This window comes from Oncorhynchus mykiss, chromosome 27 (assembly GCF_057628025.1).
Source record: "Oncorhynchus mykiss isolate SJ-2025 chromosome 27, ASM5762802v1, whole genome shotgun sequence".
In the NCBI taxonomy this organism is placed as follows: Eukaryota; Metazoa; Chordata; class Actinopteri; order Salmoniformes; family Salmonidae; genus Oncorhynchus; species Oncorhynchus mykiss.
This window is the reverse complement of record NC_143048.1, coordinates 16,146,961-16,169,645: the sequence shown is the minus strand read 5'-3', so window position 1 is coordinate 16,169,645 and position 22,685 is coordinate 16,146,961. Positions and strand designations below refer to the sequence as shown.

Sequence of the window (22,685 nt, the reverse complement as noted above, 5' to 3'; positions counted from 1 at the left end):
ATGAATAAAGAAAAGCACGACAGCTCTGTTCAATACACCAGACACAGCCAGGCAAGGTACCGCAACCTTTCACGGAGGGATTTCTACCAGCTAAGAAGATGCCGGAAACCCAGCAAAATCATTACAATGTCTAGCTGATATCAAATTTGTTATGAAATACCATTATGGTCCAAGGACGTTTATCGGAGATAAAAGTGACTGTAATCTATCAGATAGTTGCCTAATTCATTGGCCTCGTGTTGAGCTGCATTTTGATGAAGCAGAACAAAAATGCATCCGGTCAGTTGAGTGACTGTTCTTTTCTTTGCAGGCCAACCTGAACGATTCCCACAACCAGATGGTGGTGCACTGGGCCGGGGAGAAGAGCAATGTCATCGTGGCGCTGGCCAGAGACAGTGTCGGAGCCACAGGTCCCAAGACTAGCTCGGTGAGTACACAGTAGTACACTTCCTGCGAATACAGTAGTACACTTCCTGCGAATACAGTAGTACACTTCCTGCGAATACAGGGGTACACTTCCTGTGAGTATACTAATGTAGAAGCCTACATTTCCTGTAAGTACATTAACACACCTTGTGTGCGGGATGGGGATCCACAATCACGCGAAACAAACATATCCATGAACCTATCCACCACTACATAGCATAACGCCTGCATGTTGCTTTACAGCCGTGCTGTTTTCGGACGCTTTGAATCTTCTTCTTCCCTCTCAGTTCACACTGCCCTCTTTTCAATCTTACTATGGACTGTACATTTCAGACCCCCCCCCCCCCCCATTCAAATGAAGACTCCTTTGTTCAAGGTACCATGGCAGAAATGACAATACTGGTTTACCCACAGTTTGGTTGTGTAATGTAGTGTTTGTGTATCCATGTGTGTTTGTGTGCGTGCATGTTATTGTGTGTGCACATGGGAGCCCATTGGTCAGTGACAGGCCACATGATGTCAGTGCTGCGAGGCCCAGACCTGTTCCACTGTGCTAATGAGATGGCCTGCCTGCCAGCCGTGCGCTTCCACTCCTCTCCTCGATCAGATTCACTGAGCCATGGATGAATCCCTCCATCTGTTACATCTATCTCTCTCTACTCTTTCTGCTTTTGATGATATCAGCTCCCTATGCTGTCTGATACTGATGCTCAGCCTACAGTAACCCAACCCCCACTGCTTTTGTGCACAGTGTATGAAAGACCTCCTGTCCTCAAGGGGTTAATTAACTTGAGATGTGATGCCCTTTGAAAAACAAGTTGTTTATACTAAACCGCAGAGATACCACTGGTGAAGGACAGTTTGTTTGAACAAGAATTGTTAGTTTTGTGTCTCTCTTCACTCCCAGTTCAGTACGTTCCTCGACATAACTTCCAGTCGGCGTTGTGGGCTTTGTGTGCTGTTCTCTGTGGTCTGAGCTCCTTGGTCTCTGGCACTCTGATGGGAATCTGAGAGCTCTGACCTCACTCATGTATTGTCTCGGGTAGAGTCTACAGGACAGAACAGAACAGCATGGAACACTGAACACCTCTTAACATTCTGGATTGGAGTTCTCTCTTAAAGGAACTACAGTTCCACTCTGTAGTCAGTTAGCATAGACAAAGCTTTTTCCTAAGTATTGTGTTTCTCTCCGTAGATGGAAAGTCTAGCTACTGCCTAAATGCTTTGATTCCTTTTACAGAGTCAGTTAATGGCCTCCCTCCCAATACACCATTCTAAAATCATTTTGTCCTTTACTAGAAATAAAATAAATCGAACTTGACAACGCCTAATTTTTCCTGTCCATAAAGCATCACATCCAAAAGTACTATGATAGCGGATTTCACTTGTTACCGTGTGCCATCACTTCCATGTTCTCACCTCGTTCCTCTCTCCTCTGTCACATGGTAGGTGTACGTGTCATCCGACTATGGAACCAGCTTCTCCCCCATCTCAGAGAGGTTTCAGCTGAGTGGGGAGAAGGAGAAAGAGGGGAACAAGCAGGTCATCTCCCAGTTCTACCACAGCCCCGCTGACAATAAGAGGGTAAGTGGCTGAAGACCATATAGGTACCGACACTGAGTGTACAAAGCATTAGGAACACCTTCCTAATATTGAGTTGCATCTTCTTTTGCCCTCAGAATAGCCTCAATTTGTCTTGGCATGGACTTTACAAGGTGTTTAAAGTGTTCTGCAGGGATGTTGGCCCATGTTGACTCCAATGCTTCCCACAGTTGTGTCAAGGTGGCTGGATGTCATTTTGGTGATGGACCATTATTTTGGTGATAGACCATTACACATTTAAAAAATATTTTTCCCCCCTTTTCTCCCCAATTTTGAACTTGTTACATCGTTGAAACTCCCCAAAGGGCTCGGGAGAGGTGAAAGGTGTAGTCATGCTTCCTCCAAAACATGACTTGCCTAACCGCGCTCCTTAACACCCGTCAGCTTAACCCGGAAGCCAGCCGCACCAATATGTTGGAGGAAACACCATTCAACTGGCAACCGAGGTCAGCCCGCAGGCACCCAGCCCGCCACAAGGAGTTGCTAGGGCGCGACTGAGCCAAGTAAAGCCCACCCGGCCAAACCCGGACAACGCTGGGCCAATTGTGCGCTGTCCTACGGGACTCCCGGCCACGGCCGGTTGTGGCACAGCCCGGGAATGAACCCGGGTCTATAGTAACGCCTGTAGCACTATGATGCAGTGCTTTACATGCTGACCAAACCGCTCGCGTCCAAAATAAATGTACAAATACATGTTATTCATCATTGCACCCACACTGCTTGCGCATGACAGCGAGCGTCTGCCTGGCCAGGCGCTAAAATAGAAGTTGGTTCTATTTGTGACGCTCAACCCGTTGCAAGTCCTGCCTCTCAAATCTCCTCATTGGTTTTAAGAAGCATATACCCACGTGGGTGATTGAAAGATGAACGTAGGTCCACACTCCGGTAGGTTGTAGTAATGCTGTGAAGTTGGTTTCCATCCGCCATATAAAGTCCAAAGAAGAAAAATAAGCCTTAAGGAAGGAGGAGAGATGACGAGAAACTAATTCGGTTTACCGTTTTATCTGTGGATTAATTGTTGGAGTAAAGGACCTTGTGCATTTCAGGTAAAATAACAACCCAATGTTTATATACGGTAATGTTCCCTGGCTGCTGGAGAGAGAGGTCATGAGCAGATGAGCTCCTGCATTTTTCAGCATGTTTTTACAAAAAAATTGATTTAGTCAGGGACATATACAGGATGATACCCTCACTCCAGATCAAAACTCAAAATCTACAACCTGATTGTGGACAAGATTACCTGGAAGGATTAATACACCATCCAACCTGGAATACAACTTCATTTAGCACTGAGGTGTGAAGTGAGAGGTGTCGAAGCCTTTGAGCCCAACAAATGGCAGGCTACCCCACCCAAATCCAGAGGCCTTGAAGCCAACTCCTGCTGTTCAGAGACCATCCACGGGTACTGTTACCCCCACCACACTCCCCCCTCTCTCCAGAGCTTTCACTCACCTCCAGCATACAGGCACTGTTGGAGCGAGTGACTCTGAACTTACAATGGCTAGCCCCAAGTTGTTATATATTTTTTTCTTGTGCATTTTGCTATTTCCCTCATGACGTCTGCATGCTTTGTTGACTATGAACTTTCTTGTTTACCCAACCGTGGGGGAGACTATGCTTGTTCCCACATTCGGGATTCTGACTCTATTGGTTACACAGACTTTTGACCTCCCTCCGGCTTTGTATTCATGTTACCTGATGAAATTGCTGTATAATGTGATCTTGTTGCCATCTAATGCACATTCAAATGTCATAAATCAACACTGCAGAGCTCTCCCTGTCCTCTGCTGTGCCTTGATTGTATTACTGTTGATGATATCTGGAAATGTGCATGTACACCCTGGCCCATCTACTGTTGCTAGCCCCAATTCTGACTTGTGCTCTATCTGTTGCACTGATTTCTGCTCTAGTAAAAGCCTGGGTTTTCTGCACGTTGAAACCGCCATAAAAAAAGCAAGACTACGGTTTGCAACTGCACATGGGGACAAAGATTGTACTTTTTGGAGAAATGTCCTCTAGTCTGATGAAACAAAAATATAACTGTTTGGCCATAATGACCCAACCGTGAAGCACGGGGGTGGCAGCATCATGTTGTGGGGGTGCTTTGCTGCAGGAGGGACTGGTGCACTTCACAAAATAGATGGCATCATGAGGCAGAAAAATATGTGGATATGTTGAAGCAACATCTCAAGACATCAGTCAGGAAGGTAAAGCTTTGTCGCAAATGGGTCTTCCAAATGGACAACGAGCCCAAACATACTTCCAAAGTTGTGGCAAAATGGCTTAAGGACAACAAAGTCAAGGTATTGGAGTGGCCATCACAAAGCCCCGACCTCAATCCTATAGAAAATTTGTGGGCACAACTGAAAAAGCATATACGAGCAAGGAGGCCTAGAAACCTGACTCAGTTACACCAGCTCTGTCAGGAGGAATGGGCCAAAATTCACCCAACTTCTTGTGAGAAGCTTGTGGAAGGCTACCTAAAACGTTTGACCCAAGTTAAACAATTTAAAGGCAATGCTACCAAATACTAATTGAGTGTTTGTAAACTTCTGACCCACTGGGAATGTGATGGAATAAATAAAAGCTGAAATAAATAATTTTGTCTACTATTATTCTGACATTTCACATTCTTAAAATAAAGTGGTTCCTAACTGACCTAAGACAGGGAATATTTACTAGGATTAAATGTCAGGAATTGTGAAAAACTGAGTTTAAATGTATTTGGCTAAGGTGTATGTAATCTTCCGACTTCAACTGTATATGCAGATGATACAGTCTTCTACTCAGCTGGCACCTCCCCGGATTTTGTGTTATCCTCCACAAACACCCGTTCTGCCATTCACATTCTGTTAAAGGTCCCCAAAGCACACACATCCCTGGGTCGCTCTTCTTTTCAGTTCGCTGCAGCTAGCGACTGGAACGAGCTGCAACAAACACTCAAACTGGACAGTTTTATCTCAATCTCTTCATTCAAAGACTCAATCATGGGCACTCTTACTGACACTTGTGTGTATTGTTGTCTCTACCTTCTTGCCCTTTCTGGTGTTGTCTGTGCCCAATAATGTTTGTAACCTGTTTTGTGCTGTTACCATTTTGTGCTGCTACCATGTTGTTCTGCTGCTATGTTGTGTTGCTACCATGTTGTTGTCATGTTGTGTTGCTGCCATGTTGATCAATAATGGATCTTATCTTTCACCTGGATTCACCTGGGTAGTCTATGTCACGGAAAGGGCAGGTGTTCCTAATGTTTTGTACACCCACTGTGCAGTATGATGATAAAAGGCCTGTCTCTATATTGCAAACTGCCCTGTTACAGAGGGGTTTTATTATGTTTTCAAAGTATGAGTGTATAGCTCTTTTTCATATGTTCTCCCACCTCCTCAAAACCAGCGTAAGGCACATAACGTTATTGAGCTTGTGGTTTCTAAGGGTTGATTTAGGTGTATATAGTGTCTGTGGGTGTGTGCTTGTGTACATGCGTAGTTATCACTCTTGAGCTCGAGATTGTTCGATGCAGTGCCGTGAGGTTTGGTGCGGTGACGTGTTCGATTATGTCTCACTGTGTGCCGGTGAGTCATAGCCCTGGCCCCGCCCCCATTCCACCTGGCACTCAGCCCAGTGGAGGTTATTTCCAGGTGCATGGGAAACGCAGTTTGTCAGTCTCTGTAGGGGCTGCAGGCTGGGGCCATCCGTCTGCAGATAAGAGAGAGAGGCAGGGCTGCCTGGTATAACAGCAGGAGGATGTCACCGTCTCAGTCTGCAACATGCTCCCAACATCATGGAGATGATTACCATGGGAAATTAGTGGTTTCTTCTCATGTGCACGCTGAGCTGTGAATTCCGGGCCCGTATTTAGCAAGCCTCTTCAGAGTATGAGTACAGATCTAGGATCAATTAATCTCTGTCCATAATAAGCGGATTCATTATGATTTAAAAGGTAAAAACTGATCCTAAATCTCCTTCTCTAGACACTTGATAAATATGGGTCCGTCTAGCCTCCCCTTTATAGAAAGCATATGATGAAGTGTCTGAGAGCTAAATTGCAGTGATCACTTTAGGTAGTGATTTATGAATGAAGCGGGATCTGAGATAATGAATGGTTAGCCTATAGCATAACCCGCTGTCTAACATTACATGTAGGCCCTATCCTTATACACCAAGTCTGACTGGTTATGGATCTGCCTATTTATAACATTATCTTCATAGAAACATTCACCCGCTTTGATGTTACATAATTGTTGTGCATGTCTGAGCGATGTTCTATCTATTCCCGGGGTCATTTCATGTTTTCATGTGTATAGTACTCAAGTACTCAACCCCCTGAGTCAATACATGTTACAATCACCTCTGGCAGCAATTACAGCTGTGAGTCTTTCTGTGTAAGTTTCTAAGAGCTTTGCACACCTGGATTGTTCAATATTTGCACAATATTATTCTCTGTCAAGTTGGTTGTTGATCTTCGCTAGACAGCCATTTTGTCACGCCCTGACCTTATTATTCTTTGTTTTCTTTATTATTTTGGTTAGGTCAGGGTGTGACATGGGTGATGTATGTGTTTTTGTCCCTGTCTAGGGGTTTTGTATGTCTATGGGTGTTTTACTAGTCTAGGTGTTATGTATGTCTATGGTTGCCTAGATTTGTTCTCGATTAGAGGCAGCTGTTTATCGTTGTCTCTGATTGGGAACCATATTTAGGCAGCCATATTCCTTGGGTATTTCGTGGGTTATTGTCTATGGTTAGTTGCCTGTGTCTGCACTTGTTTGTATATAGCGTCACGTTCGTTTTGTATAGTTTGTTCTGTTTATTAACGAAGAAACACTAAACAATGTATTCACATCACGCTGCGCCTTGGTCTCCTCCATTCAACGAACGTAACACATTTTCATGTCTTGCCATATCTTTTTCAACTAGGCCACTCGTGACCATTCAATTTCATCTTGGTAAGCAACTCCAGTGTATATTTGGCCTTGTCTTTCAGGTTATTGTCCTGCTGAAAGGTGAATTTGTCTCCCAGGTTTTTCTCTAGAATTTTGCCTGTGCTTAGCTCTATTCAGTTTATTTTTATCCTAAAAACTCCCTAGTCCTTGCTGATGACAAGCATACACGTAACATGATGCAGCCACCACCATGCTTAAAATATGAAGAGTGGTACTCAGTGATGTGTTGTGTTAGATTTTCCCCAAACAAAACGCGTTGTATTCAGGCCTCATGTTTTGCAGTTTTACTTTAGTGCTTTGTTGCAAACAGGATGCATGTTTTGGAATCATTTATTCTGTACAGACTTCCTTCTTTGTCTTTTAGGTTAGTATTGTGGAGTAGCTACAATGTTGTTGATCTTTCCTCAGTTTTCTCCTATCACAGCCATTAAACTCTTGTTGTTTAAAGTCACCGTGGCCTCATGGTGAAATCCCTGAGTGGTTTCCTTAATCTCTGGCAACTGAGTTAGTAAGGATGTCTGTATCTTTGTACGGACTGAGTGTATTGATACACCATCCAAAGTGCAATTCATAACTTCACCATTCTCAAAGGGATATTCAATGTCTGCTTTTATTTTACCCATCTACCAATAAGTGTCCTTCTTTGCAAGGCATTGGAAAACCTCCCTGGTCTTTTTGTTTAAATCTGTGTTTGAAATTCGCTAATCGACTGAGGGACCTTACAATTATCTGTATGTGTGAGGTACAGAGATGAGGTAGTCATTCAAAAATCATGTTAAACACTATTATTGCACACAGAATGAGTCCCTGCAACTTATTATGTGACTTGTTAAGCACATTTTTACTCCTGAACTTATTTAGGCTTGCAATAACAAAGGGGCTGAATAATTATATATATTTGTAATATTAATTTGTCAGGTTTCTACTCCCCCCCCCCCCCCCCCCCCCCCCCCCTCCCCCACTTTGACATTATGCTGTATTGTGTGTAGGCAGTGACACAAAATCTCAATTTAGTGAATATGAAATTCAGGCTGTAACACAACAAAAAATGTGTAGAATGTCAAGAGGTGTGGATACTTTCTGAAGGCACTGAATCTGGTGATATAACAGTGGAGTAAGTCCCTGATGTTTCTCTCTGTGATGTGCTGTACATGTGGGACCTACTATGTCCTAGTCGGGACTCATCTACAGTATGAGATATCATTTCAGCTTTGGATCGTCATCTCATAGCGTCCATCTATTTCACTACCTCCCGCTCGGTGCCTTGCGCTACAGAGCTTTTGTTCTCACAGGGGCTCTGTCCCGTTTCCAAATGGAAGCCATTGAGAATAGAGGAGTTATTGGGAAGGCAGCTAAAAAATAGATGAAAGGAAGGAGTGATAAAATGGGTTTATAGCTCTGTATAATTGCGTAATCTGAATTTCTAATTAGGCATTTCAAATTAAATATCTCTTGACTAGTTCTGTGAATATTTTTAGATTTTGGGGGTAGGGATGTTTGCAAACTCTTTTGAATTAGCGAGACTAGAGATATCTGGAATTGAGATATTAGGCCAGTTCTTGCTATTCTAGTTTGTTGAAATCAGTCAGGCTTGACGTTTATTCACTTCGGAAAGATGCAGGTGCAAATAGAAATGTTATGTATAGAGCAATAATGAATCCCTGTTCTACTATCTATTCTACAAAATATACACTGCTCAAAAAAATAAAGGGAACACTTAAACAACACAATGTAACTCCCAAGTCAATCACACTTCTGTGAAATCAAACTGTCCACTTAGAAAGCAACACTGATTGACAATACATTTCACATGCTGTTGTGCAAATGGTATAGACAACAGGTTGAAATTATAGGCAATTAGCAAGACACCCCCAATAAAGGAGTGGTTTTGCAGGTGGTGACCACAGACCACTTCTCAGTTCCTATGCTTCCTGGCTGATGTTTTGGTCACTTTTGAATGCTGGCGGTGCTTTCACTCTAGTGGTAGCATGAGACGGAGTCTACAACCCACACAAGTGGCTCAGGTAGTGCAGCTCATCGAGGATGGCACATCAATGCGAGCTGTGGCAAGAAGGTTTGCTGTGTCTGTCAGCGTAGTGTCCAGAGCATGGAGGCGCTACCAGGAGACAGGCCAGTACATCAGGAGATGTGGAGGAGGCCGTAGGAGGGCAACAACCCAGCAGCAGGACCGCTACCTCTGCCTTTGCGCAAGGAGGAGCAGGAGGAGCACTGCCAGAGCCCTGCAAAATGACCTTCAGCAGGCCACAAATGTGCATGTGTCTGCTCAAACGGTCAGAAACAGACTCAATGAGGGTGGTATGAGGGCCCAACGTCCACAGGCGGGGGTTGTGCTTACAGCCCAACACCGTGCAGGACGTTTGGGCATTTTCCAGAGAACACCAAGATTGGCAAATTCGCCACTGGCGCCCTGTGCTCTTCACAGATGAAAGCAGGTTCAAACTGAGCACATGTGACAGTCTGGAGACGCCGTGGAGAAAGCTCTGCTGCCTGAAAAATCCTTCAGCATGACCGGTTTGGCGGTGGGTCAGTCATGGTGTGGGGTGGCATTTCTTTGGGGGGCCGCACAGCCCTCCTTTTGCTCGCCAGAGGTAGCCTGACTGCCATTAGGTACCGAGATGAGATCCTCAGACCCCTTGTGAGACCATATGCTGGTGCTGTTGACCCTGGGTTCCTCCTAATGCAAGACAATGCTAGACCTCATGTGGCTGGAGTGTGTCAGCAGTTCCTGCAAGAGGAAGGCATTGATGCTATGGACTGGCCTGCCCGTTCCCCAGACCTGAATCCAATTGAGCACATCTGGGACATCATCACCGTGCTTCTACACCTGCATTGCTTGCTGTTTGGGGTTTTAGGCTGGGTTTCTGTACAGCACTTTGAGATATCAGCTGATGTACGAAGGGCTATATAAATAAAATTGATTTGATTTGATGTCTCGCTCCATCCACCAACGCCACGTTGCACCACAGACTGTCCAGGAGTTGGCGGATGCTTTAGTCCAGGTCTGGGAGGAGATCCCTCAGGAGACCATCTGCCACCTCATCAGGAGCATGCCCAGGCGTTGTAGGGAGGTCATACATGCACGTGGAGGCCACACACACTACTGAGCCTCATTTTGGCTTGTTTTAAGGACATTACATCAAAGTTGGATCAACTTGTAGTGTGGTTTTCCACTTTAATTTGGAGTGTGACTCCAAATCCAGACCTCCATGGGTTGATAAATTTGATTTCCATTGATAATTTTTGTGTGATTTTGTTGTCAGCACATTCAACTATGTAAATAAAAAAGTATTTAATAAGAATATTTCATTTATTCAGATCTAGGATGTGTTATTTTAGTGTTCCCTTTATTTTTTTGAGCAGTGTATTTCTAGCTTAACATTCTGTAACACTCATGAACAGACCCCAGTGGGTATTTAGCCTAACCTTGGCTTGTTTTGTCCTTCTCTCGTTCCAGTACCTCTTTGCAGACAGCACCAACAGCTACCTCTGGAACTCATTTGACTTCTGCAAGACCATCCAGGGGTTCTCCATCCCCTTCAAGCCCACAGATCTGCTGCTGCACAGCAAGAGAGCCAACCTGGTCCTGGGCTATGATGGCTCCCACCCCAACAAACAGGTAGTCAACTGACTGCTATAGAAATGCTGCTTCACTGTCTTGAAAAAGGTCTCGGACAGAAACGTAGACAATTAACAACATGCAGAGTTAAGCATGTTTTAATAAAAAATGTTTAACCGGGAAGTCCCTTGAGATCAACCGTCTTTTCATGATGGAGATCTTTGTGTAGGAGGAGTCTATTATAATGATCAGGGCTATAGTACATCAGGCTCCTCCTTTGCCAGTTTGGGGTTAGATGCCTATGTGTACAAATGGCTCTACTCCATATGCTGGATTACCGTACCATAGCCCCACAGCATTTGATATATATTACAGCGTGACTGTTCTAGAGAAACAAAGCCGATATTTCTGAATGTAGGACAGTTGCATAATTGCAAATAGAATGGTGCATATTTAAATACTGGTTAAATGTCACAGCTGCGTTTACTGAACTGTCTCTCTGAAAAATACAATACGGAGGACATTTTGTGGAATTTTCCCCTGACTAATTATTCACATTTCAGCTCAACTGAAATGATGGAAAATGGTCGACTCTCAAACATTCTGCCAGTTTTATATACAGCCTGGAGATAACATGTGACCTTAATTTACTCCCCACCCCCCGCCTCTGTTATTTTTGCAGCTATGGAAATCTGACGATTTTGGAGAGACATGGGTGTTGATCCAAGAGCACGTGAAGGCATATTTCTGGTAAGATCAATGCCTCTGTATACAAAGGTGATGATTGTGTGAGGAGAGGCAGAATGTACAGTCATCAGTATAATTAATTGTCGCTGTTGAGTGCCAGACTGTCTGCAAAACATTAAAGCAACGATCTGTGAGAGGGATGGGTGGGTTGTGTGTGTGTGTGTCCTTTTCCTGTTTACTTCCTGTTTTTCTGTGTTCTGTGACTGCTTGCCTCCTCAATCTGTCCCTCACTAGACCTCAGACAGTGGAGAGTTAAACATGTCATCTGATCGCTGTATGCTTACCAAGCATGCAGCTTGCGAGCTAACCCTGCCCTGACCCTGCCTCTCCAAGTGAAATACATAGATTAGATTGGCCCTTGTAATTGAATGACAATGCAAAGAAAATGCCACTACGGTCCCCGAGGGAGAGAGACACTGATTACCTGATTGTTATTTGGGGCTCACTATGTGTGAATGATTTTTGAACCCTCCTATCAACCAGATCTTGGTTCAAATAGTGTTTGAGATCTTTCAAATACTTTTGAACGTTTGCTTGAGCCTGGCTGGAGTGCCAGATGAGCAGAGTTTGCACAGACAAAGTCGATCAAAATAACAAAAACAATCTGATACCGCTAATGATGATTGCGACACATTCAGTGCCTTGTGAAAGAGATCAGCCATGTGTCTCTCACCACGTAATGTAGACCTAGGCAGGAGAGTGGCGCAGTCAAACTTAAAAAAAATATGTTTTACTTTCAAATCCCATCCATAAAAGGATTTGACCGATCTGTTAATGATTTAAGGGCGTGGATGCGGAGGGTTAGTTCGGGTTAGACATCACTTTCATTCCCTCGCAGGATCTCTGCCTTTTTAATAGGTGACAACAAGAGGCTCTCATTCTCCACTGCAAATATGTAAAGCTCCTTGTCAGCTACAGCAGGGGTCTGTTCAGGAGGGTGCAACATTTCAGAGCGTTCCGATTTGAAATGTATTGTGTAGAACGTTAAGCTTGCCTGTCAAGTAGTATTAGGAATCACGTCCGTTCTTTTCAGTGTATTTCTATCTGTATCGTTCGGAACATTTTCACCTTATTGACAACATTTTAGTCTCCCCAGACTATTTGTACTCACATCTTCTGGTGTCAGAGAGAGACACACAGCCCTTCTCCCTTTGATTTTTCTCACCCTCCTGCGTTCTCTGACGGTGGAGGTGGTCGTATATGTGGCGACTTTGAGGGGCGTCGAACAGACTGCCTTCTTTCTGATGAATAAGTGATTGTCTGCCAGGGCCCCACTTAACTCTGCCTGTCCAAGTGGCATAATGTAGTCAGTAATACCAGGCAGCGCTGCAGATAACATCGCAGCTACCGCTGCAGTCTCTCCCCCCCCGGGCTCTTTCTTGTGTTTGGGAGATGACGCCCCTCCCCCCCACCAAGTGTGATGTTGGAGATCCTCTTAGATCACACTTCTGAGCCTCAGAGATTTTGACTACAAATACCCATACAACCCAACAACGAACATGAACAAACCATTTCATCCCAAAGCAGTAACTATACGCACAAAGCTTGAAAGTCTTTGCGGACTTCTGAAGAAGAAAGCAGCTCCAGAAGTGTGTACTGCTGCACTCCTCCCCAAATATTTCAAAGCATTGGATTGGCGTAAGCATTGGATTGGCGTAAGCATTGGATTGGCGTAAGCATTGGCTAGAAAGTTTTTTTTTTTCTTTTCTCCGCTATGTTTTTTCCACCAGTCATTTTCCTTTTTAAATCTGGACGTAGCTACTGACTCCGCTGTGTCTAACTGCCTCCGCATCACCAGCTGCATTGAGATCTTTGTCTGGTGCTTCTTCCTCCTCGGCCTCTATGGCCAGTTTTCCTTTTTAACCATGTGTGTCCAGTTCTTTGCCGATTATGGGCTTTCCATGTCTAATCTGTTTGTGGAGGCCACAGAGAAAAGGGCCTGCACTGCAGATCAGGCTAAGAAGGCTGTAAACCCTGGGGTTTTGTCTGGTTCACATCCCACTGTTGGACGTGTTTAACCAGCATTTGTCAAAATATTTCGAACCAGCAAATTGTATGTATTTGTTCCCCTTTGTCCTAAACATTTGATCCTGTTTGGTAGGAGGATCGAGAGAATAAATAAAAAGAATAAAGAGGCCCTTGTTTCGCACTGTGGATTAGATAGGCTAGCTTTATCCCACTGCCCTGCCAGCGCTACATTGAAAGGATTGCCTATATGGGCTAAGTTCCAAACGGCCCCAAATTCTGCTAGATAGACAGACCCCAAACTGCTACTTAGACCTGCCCCCAAAGTCTGCTATGGACAAGGCCCCCAAACTCTGCTACTTAGATCTGCCCTCAAAGTCTGCTATGGACAAGGCCCCCAAACTCTGCTAGATGGACAAGGTCCCCAAACGTTGATATAGACAAGTCCCAAAAGCAATGCAACAAACTCTAATTTCGGCAAGGCCTGAAACTCTGCCCCAAACTCTAATATTGGCAGTTTCCCGGCTGTATGCAAAGTCCCCAAACTAACGTTAGACAGGCAAGGTCCCAAGTTTGTCTGACTGGGGTCTTTCTTATCCTCTCTACATGGACAGCCTGCTCCCATAAAAACACGACCCCCTCTAAAATGTCACGCTATAGGCCAGTCTAGACACTAGACTCCATTGTTAGTGAGAACACTCCGTGTGAATCTGGAATGTCTTATGGGAGATGATCATAAACTACTGTAAACCTCTTTCAGTTCTGCTGGAGCTTACCGTAAGTTCACAGCTTAAAATGGCCACACACAGAACTTCTACTGGAAATGTGCAGTTGGGAAACTATAAATACATCAATGTGTGTGGTAAATGGATTCTGAGTTTCGAATGTGTTCACAGGAACACGTAGGCCGTTCCACGATACTAGGATTGTCAGTAATCCGTGAAACATTTCTCGGGTTTTCAGAGTCTGTCAGTGAGTGTGTGTGTGTAACCATAACTCTATGTCCATCTGTATGGTATGACTAAGTTGGGCCCAGAGTTTTCCCAGACCATGTTATCTGAACGGGAAGACCTCCAAGGCCCTTAAGTCCTTCCTGTTCAGTTCACATGGTCAATAAATATAAACTCACGGTCAAGGGCCTGGATTTTGTCTTGGTCGGGCCACATGGTCAGAGAGAAACTCTTGGCCCTACCTATGTCCGACAGACGGGCGCTAATTTCTGCATCTTTCTAGGGGTGTGGAGCCGTACGATTCCCCCACCACGGTGCTGGTCCAGAGGCACGAGCCCCAGGGGGTGTCCAGCATCCTCAGCAGCACCGATTTCTTCCAAAGCGGGCAGAACCGCCGAGTCATCCTGGAGAGAGTGGACAACTTCCAGCTCCGGGACAAGTACATGTTCGCCACCACTTCCACAGTAAGTGAGGTTGACCTGCAAATACATGTCAGGTAATCTGTTGCTCTTGCAGTGTTGAGAATGCTCATGTTTTATGGAGAGGGATACCCACATTGATTGTTTGAACACGAATTGGGTGATCCAGCCATAACTATCTTCTAATACAGTGCCTTCAGAAAGTATTCACCCCCACTTTTCCCACATTTTGTTGTTAAAACCTGAATTGAAAATGGATTAAAGGGTGTAATAATAGTGTTTTAACTTGATTTTTTGAATGACTACCTTATTTCTGTACCCCACGCATACAATTATCCGAAAGGTCCCTCAGTTGAGCAGTGAATTTCAACCACAGATTCAACCACAAAGACCCGGTAGGTTTTCCAATCTTGCAACGAAGGGCACCTATTGGTAGATGGGTAAAAATAAATAAAAAAAGCAGACATTTAACCTCTGATCTCCCAAACCCGGATCCGGTATCGTGACTACAGCCTCAAGCTCATTACCATAACGCAACGTTAACTATTCATGAAAATCGCAAATGAAATGAAATAAATATGCCATCTCGCAAGCTTAGCCTTTTGTAAACAACACTGTCATCTCAGATTTTCAAAATATGCTTCTCAACCATAGGAAAACAATAATTTGTGTAAAAGTAGCTAGCTAGCAAAGCATTTAGCGTTAGCATTAGCGTTAGCATCCAGCACGCAACATTTCAACAAAAACATAAAAGCCTTCAAATAAAATAATTTACCTTTGAAGAACTTCTGATGTTTTCAATTAGGATACTCTCAGTTAGATAGCAGATGCTCAGTTTTTCCAAAAAGATTCTTTGTGTATTAGAAATAGCTCCGTTTTATACATCACATTTGGCTACCAAAAAAACCCCGAAAATTCAGTCCTCAAAACGCGAACTTTTTTCCAAATTAACTCCATAATATCGACTGAAAACATGGCAAACGTTGTTTAGAATCAATCATCAAGGTGTTTTTCACATATCTCTTCATTGATACATCGTTCTTGGACACATGGTTTCTCCCCTGAATCAAATGGTAAAGTACAAGCAGCTGGCAATTGCGCACCGAATTCCACGCAGGACACCAGGCGGACACTTGGAAAATGTAGTCTCTTATGGTCAATCTTCCAATGATATGCCTACAAATACGTCACAATGCTGCTAAGACCTTGGGCGAACGACAGAAAGTGTAGGCTCATTCCTTGCGCAATCACAGCCATATAAGGAGACAATGGAAAACAGAGCTTCAGAAATTCTGCTAATTCCTGGTTGATGCATCATCTTGGTTTCGCCTGTAGAATGAGTTCTGGGGCACTTACAGACAAAATCTTTGCAGATTCTGAAACTTCAGAGTGTTTTCTTTCCAAAACTGTCAAGAATATGCATAGCCGAGCATCTTTTCGTGACAAAATATTGCGCTTAAAACGGGAACGTTTTTTATCCAAAAATGAAATAGCGCCCCTAGAGATCTAACAGGTTAATATCCCTTTGAGCATGGTGAAGTTATTCATTATACTTTTGGATGGTGTATCAATACACGGAGACACTACAAAGATACAGGCGTCCTTCCTAACTCAGTTGCCGGAGAGGAAGGAAACCACTCAGGTATTTCACCATGAGGCCAATGGTGACTTTAAAACAAACAGTTAGAGTTTAATGGCTGTGATAGAAGAAAACTGAGGATGGATCAACGACATTGCAGTTACTCCACTATACTAACCTAATTGACAGAGTGAAAAAAGGGAAGCCTGTACAGAATTTTAAAAAATCAAAACATGCATCCTGTATGCAATAAGGCACTACAGTAAAACTGCCAACAATTTACCAAGAAATTAACTTTGTGCTGAAAACAAAATGTTATATTTGGGGCGAATCCGACACATCACTGAGTACCACTCTTCATATTTTCAAGCATCATGGTGGCTGCATGTTACGGGTATGCTTGTCATCGGCAAGGACTAGGGATGTTTTTAGGATAGAAAGAAACGGAGTAGAGCTAAGCACAAGCAAAATCCTAGAGGAAAACCTGGTTCCGTCTGCTTTCCAATAGACTCTGGGTGACAAATTCACCTTTCAGCAGGACAATAACCTAAAAAAAATAACCTTTACCAAGACAATACTGAATGTTCCTGAGTGGCCTAGTTACAGTTCTGACTTGAATTGTCTTGAAAATATATGGCAAGGTTTGAAAATAGTCTGTCTAGCATTGATCAACTTGAGAGCTTGAATAATTAAAAAAAATGATGTGAAAATATTGTACAATCCAGGTGTGCAAAGCTCTTGGAGACTTACCCAGAAAGACTCACAGCTGTAATCACTGCCAAAGGTGCTTCTAACATTGATTCAGGGGTGTGAATACTCATGTAAATCAGATATTTCAGTATTTCATTTTCAATACATTTGCAAAAGTTTCTAAGTACATGTTTTCACTTTGTCATGGGGTATTGTGTGTGTAAAAAAAGAAAACAAATAAAAAGTCAGGCTGTAATAGCAAAATGTGGAGTTAGTTAATGGGGCTGCAGTGGTTAGAGTGTTGGGCCAGTAAACAACTGAACTGCCCTGAACAAGGCAGTTAACTCACTGTTCCCCGGTAGGCCATCATTGTAAATAAGAATTTGTTCCTAACTGACTTGTCTAGTTAAATATATATATATTTTAAATCCATTTAAAAAAGTGTATGAATTCTTTCTGAAGGCACTATAAGTCATTAGTCAAACCCATCATATTCAAGTGGTTGGCTTAAATACCGGATAAGTCCACCACATGCATAGAGGGTGAATCGTTCTAAAGGGAGTATCTCTTATCCCTATCTGAAGGTTTGGCCTCAGATGACCCCAGCAGTGTCTGGTTGTGATACAGTCGTACACATTGTTTGTCATATGGAAGCCACAGGTGTACAACTGCTGCGCTTTGAAACGGATGGGGACGGTCCTTCCTTGGCTGTGAATCTGTGTCACAAATATCCAGCATGCTTTGCGTGGCCACATGCGGCCCAATAAAGCATTATGCAATGAAAGAGGAACTTAACCATTGACCCCTCCTTGAAAAGATGGGATCTCTTTTTTTTGTGTAAGGAATGTGGAGACTGAAGACCACATGTCATGTACTGTGGAACACTGGGTTAATGTGGTCTGACACACCCAATCCCATCAAAACATGGCTGAAATATTAGTCTATTCTGAGCCAATTACGGTTAATGATTTATGTTTATGCAAACTCGGGCTTTTCACTGAAGGACCACACAGACTCGCTGCAGTCAGCCCTGTGTTGTTAAACAGGCATGGCCAAACACACATGCTTCCGTATCTGATTCCTGGCATTATTGCCCAATCTCACACACACACAAACACACGACTGCCTTTTGAGTGAGCATGGAATAATGGTAGCGGAATGGGGAAAGGGAGAGACTGAAAATAAAATGGCAGAGGGCTGGTTGGGGCAGTGGAGAGGCAAGGTTCTAACAATTTGAGCTACGGCTTAGCTTGTCCAACGTTGACGAAATATGGATTCTTAAACCCCTGTAAATATGCATTCTTAAACCCCTGTAAATATGCATTCTTAAACCCCTGTAAATATGCATTCTTAAACCCCTGTAAATATGCATTCTTAAACCCCTGTAAATATGCATTCTTAAACCCCTGTAAATATGCATTCTTAAACCCCTGTAAATATGCCCATTGTGTATTGTGAATATGTTTCTACATTGTAACTACCATATCTTTATTCATATCAGTCTCTTACAAATCAATTGACTCAACATTCACAGCTACATGCGTACTTCATAAAGTCATCCCTACTCTCTCTGGGCAAGGCGAACAACACTATGAAGGTCTCCACAAAATATATATTTTAATAGGCAAGTCAGTTAAGAACACATTCTTATTTTCAATGACAGCCTAGGAACAGTGTGTTAACTGCCTTGTTCAGGGGCAGAACGACAGATTTGTTCCGTGTCAGCTCGGGGATTCGATCTTGCAACCTTTCAGTCCAACACTGTAACCACTAGGCTACGCTGCCGCCCCATCCTGAGGTGGGTCGCTCAGATTGTCAGAACAGCGACATGGTTTATGTTTTATCGTCTGCTGGGTGACCCAACCAACCTGTTGGTCAGGGCCAGAGAGTGCAGCTGGTCAGAAATGACCGATCTATGTGCTGTTAATGAAGTTGTGGCTTGGTGTCCCAGGGGTGTCAATAACCGCTCAGGCACACATTCATCAGGACTCTGTTGCCGAGTGCAGCCGTCTCAAGTACTGTTGCTATTCCCAATGGGCTGATCTGTTCCATTGCCAAAGGATAGTACGGTGTGTGTTTTCTTTCTGGCTAGTATTGTTACTCCAAGCTATATCATTTCACACTTCCACTCGTAGAAAGTGATATTCCCACTTTCATTGTAGATTTGGATTGTTTCTATAAATGGTAATGAGGCTAAACGCAAACAAATGGTTGGACTGTAGTTTATGTTAATCAACACCATTCACATGAATCAAAAATAGGCTAATTTAAAAAACGATATGGATAATCTACACTGAGTGTACAAAACATTAGGAGCACCTTCCTAATATTGAGTTGCACCCCCTTTTGCCCTCAGAACAGCCTCAATTTGTTGGGGTATGGACTCTACAAGGTGTCAAAAGCATTCCACAGGGATGCTGGTACATGTTGTCACGGCTCCTCCTCTGCCTGCAGGAGGAACCCCCCCATTGGAACCGCCCCATTGGAGTCAACATTGTCAATGTTGACAACATTGACAATGTTGACTCCAATGATTTGTTGTGTCAAGTTGGCTGGATGTCCTTCGGGTGGTGGATCATTATTGATACACACAGGAAACTGTTGAGCGTGAAAAACCCAGCAGAGTTGCAGTTCTTGATGCACTCAGACTGGTGCACCTGACACCTACTACCATACCCCCTTCAAAGGCCCCTACTACCATACCCCCTTCAAAGGTCCCTACTACCATACCCCCTTCAAAGGTCCCTACTACCATACCCCCTTCAAAGGCACTTACATATTTTGTCTTGCCCACCCACCCTCTGGCACACAGACACAATCCATGTCTCAATTGTCTCAAGGCTTTAAAATTATTTAACCTATTTCCTCCCATTCATCTAAATGGTTTGAAGTGGATTTAACAAGGGACATCAATAATCCCTTATAGTTTCACCTGGATTCACCTGGTCAGTCTGTCATGGAAAGAGCAGGTGTTCCTAATATTTTGTACACTCAGTAAATGTGGTTAAATTAGTCACCAGAGCCTTACATTTAATAAATAGGAACTAACATAGCCTTATATTTACTATCTAAGAGCCTCTGTTGTCATATCCTTGCAGCATTAGCTTGAGATGCTCAGTTTATTTTGTTAAACGACTACAGTTGCCCTGTCTGTGACCCCCACAGCCTGACCCAACCCACAGAGCAGCCCACCCTCCCGGGATACGGTTGAGCAGTGAGCATGTGAAGATCTCAAAGACGCAGCCCAGTTCTCCAGACCATTAGCAGCCCAGTCAACGCTTACTCGTCACTCACTCACTCTCACCCTTCTCTCTAGTCATACCCACTACCCAGCCCCTACTAATATCTTCGGCTGGAGCTAATAGGATTACCGTAATGAATATCACGAGCTTTTGACAGCACCGAGCTGCTTAGGCTAATTAAAGCCCCAGAAACACCAAGTTTTATCCCAGGCCTGACAATATAGATCCCTGGGTAATGATTGATAATCAGAACTGAGGACCTCTACTCCTTCTCTTAACTCCAAAGTCCTCCGGAAGAACTGGCTTAATATAAATGGATGTCAATAAGAGGTTTCTTAACAGAGAGCTTTTTGACACATTTCCTTCTTATTTGCATGGTGTCTCAGTGGAGACGAGATGAGGGGGAGGGTAACAAGATCAAGGACTTCCTTATCGAATGGCTGCCTGTGCTTTCCCTGATGCGTCAATACCCCCAACGTGTTTCATGTACCGTAACGGCATAGAGCAAACCAACAACAGTGAATGTGAAATTGCAATGCGTAGTTAAGCTGCTGTTTGGACCTCTGTTTTCCCCATAAAAGGAGATTTAAGTGTTGCAACACCTCAGCAGCCATATTGGTTGTGACGCCCTCCACGCTGTAGTGGTCCTTTACTCTCTTCCTTAACGTGTGACTCCAAACCCCACATTTCCCAAGCTCCCACTGCAATATGTGATGCATCACACACACACACACACACACAAACAAAATGGCACTTCGCCCGTGTCCAGTGGGAGAGGGGGAAGGAGGAGATAAATGTGCCGCTTAAAAGCAATGGGAGGTCTGGGAAATGGCTCCGTCTCTCAGATTAACAGCTACCTTCTGGCTGGATAAACAAACATTAGAACCACATCGACAGCTCCCACAGGCTCTGCAGGGGGACTGGAGACGACAGGGTTTCATGTGCTCCCCACAACTGTTCTTCTAGTTTATTGGTTTAGATATAGAGCGTGGAAAGGGGGGGGGGGGGGTATTCACATATCATCATTTGCATTGGAAGCACAGTGCCTCTGTTCTGAGCAGCTAGACTGCTGAAGGTATATACTTGCTATGAATATGTACAGGTGAATCAATTCAATAAGAATGCTACTCATGATGCTCAGTAGCTGTTCCTGGTATTTATATGAATGGAATGACACTTCAAAATGAATGAATAATCATTTCATGATAGTTTAGTTTCATTTTGAATCCACTTTCCACAGATAGTCAGACTACTTTTCAGCCATGGAAGCCAGCCAAGCTACTGTGGTTGAAACCACCCCCCCGGCCTGCTGTCATTGAAGCATTGAAGCAGTTGTCTTTTCCGAGACTAAGTTTCTCTCCCCTTGGTATTCTCCATGCCCACATTGTGTTGTTGTGGCTGCTTGGCTTTCAGAACACGGCACGCTGGGTCACGGAGACGGAACGTTAACAGCAGCATTAGATAAATCAATAGGTTGAATAGTGCTGTGAGGACCCAGGCGTTCACAGGGGAGGTGAGGCAGACGGACATACGGACTCACACATGCAGGCAGACACATTGTGTCTCAGGGAACAGGGAGTCACTGTTTTGCGCCTGCTGGGTCATCAGGAAAAAGACAGACTACTTGACAGGAATGCTTGCCTAGATTCATCAGTGGGGGAACTGTGCAAGCTGTGTGTGTGCGCATGTTTTGTTTGTTTTTATTTATTATCTTGGCTGCCTTGAGGACGCTCTCAGTTAATCCAAGATGAAGCCATAAACCTGATTGCCATCCTATGAAGTGAATGAGTCTGGCTGTAGTGATCTAGCACTCTTATTGGCTGCCTGCTTTCCAACTGTGCACCGCTAGTGTGCCTGTGGTGGTTATCTGTGTGGCCCAGCAGCATTATTTCAGTGCATTACCGAAGCCATCTGTCCTCTTCATTGTTAGCATCGTTGTGGGATTTCCATGTCTGTGTGACACATCTCTTTTTTGCCGCAAAACTGTTGGCTGCTCTTTGATGTACACGCTGTCCTTTACTCATATTCTATGATATTGTTTTGCCCCAGCTCGGTAAAGGTGTGTGTGTGTGTGTGTGTGCAAATAGAATCATATTAGGCTGTGTATTCGGCCTATCTAGTAAAGAGTGTACATGCTTGACATTTATTGCCTGCAGCTTTTAATGAAGAGAATATTCATATTATAGTTGTTATGAGAAGGCCAGACAGTCAGTCAGTCGTCCCAATTCTGCTGATGTTAGCCTAGCCAATCCCTGGGAGGCAGATCACAGGGTGCCTATGTTGCCAGACTGACACGTAAGAGGAGACGCATCACAACAGCGGCTCAAATGGAACCCTATTCCCTATATAGTGCACTACATTTGACCAGGCTCCAATGGTTTCTAGAGAATAGGGAGCCATTTGGGAGGCAGCCAGTGTCTCAGGTCTCTCTGGGGTTCCGGAGGACGACGGGCGGCGAGTCCCGGCACTTTGGTCTTCCTGCTTGTAATTCATTAAAGATTACACCCCCTTCTTCTCCTTCCTTGAACAAAGTGGTCTCTCTGTCATA

The 22,685-nt window shown here is 44.0% G+C and overlaps 1 protein-coding gene across 2 annotated transcripts in view; it reads left to right on the top strand.

The window, feature by feature from the left end:
• Nucleotides 1-22,685, top strand: part of LOC110507083 (sortilin-related receptor) — a 67,005-nt gene that overhangs the window by 6,568 nt on the left and 37,752 nt on the right. For both annotated transcript variants that reach the window (XR_016492667.1, XM_036965740.2), the window contains exons 2-6: nt 311-427; nt 1,876-2,010; nt 10,444-10,605; nt 11,228-11,295; nt 14,491-14,671. Coding sequence is in view for 1 of the 2 variants with exons in the window: in XM_036965740.2 (XP_036821635.2) it covers nt 311-427; nt 1,876-2,010; nt 10,444-10,605; nt 11,228-11,295; nt 14,491-14,671 (663 nt within the window). In the remaining variant the exon portion in view is untranslated. The remainder of the gene's footprint in view (nt 1-310; nt 428-1,875; nt 2,011-10,443; nt 10,606-11,227; nt 11,296-14,490; nt 14,672-22,685) is intronic.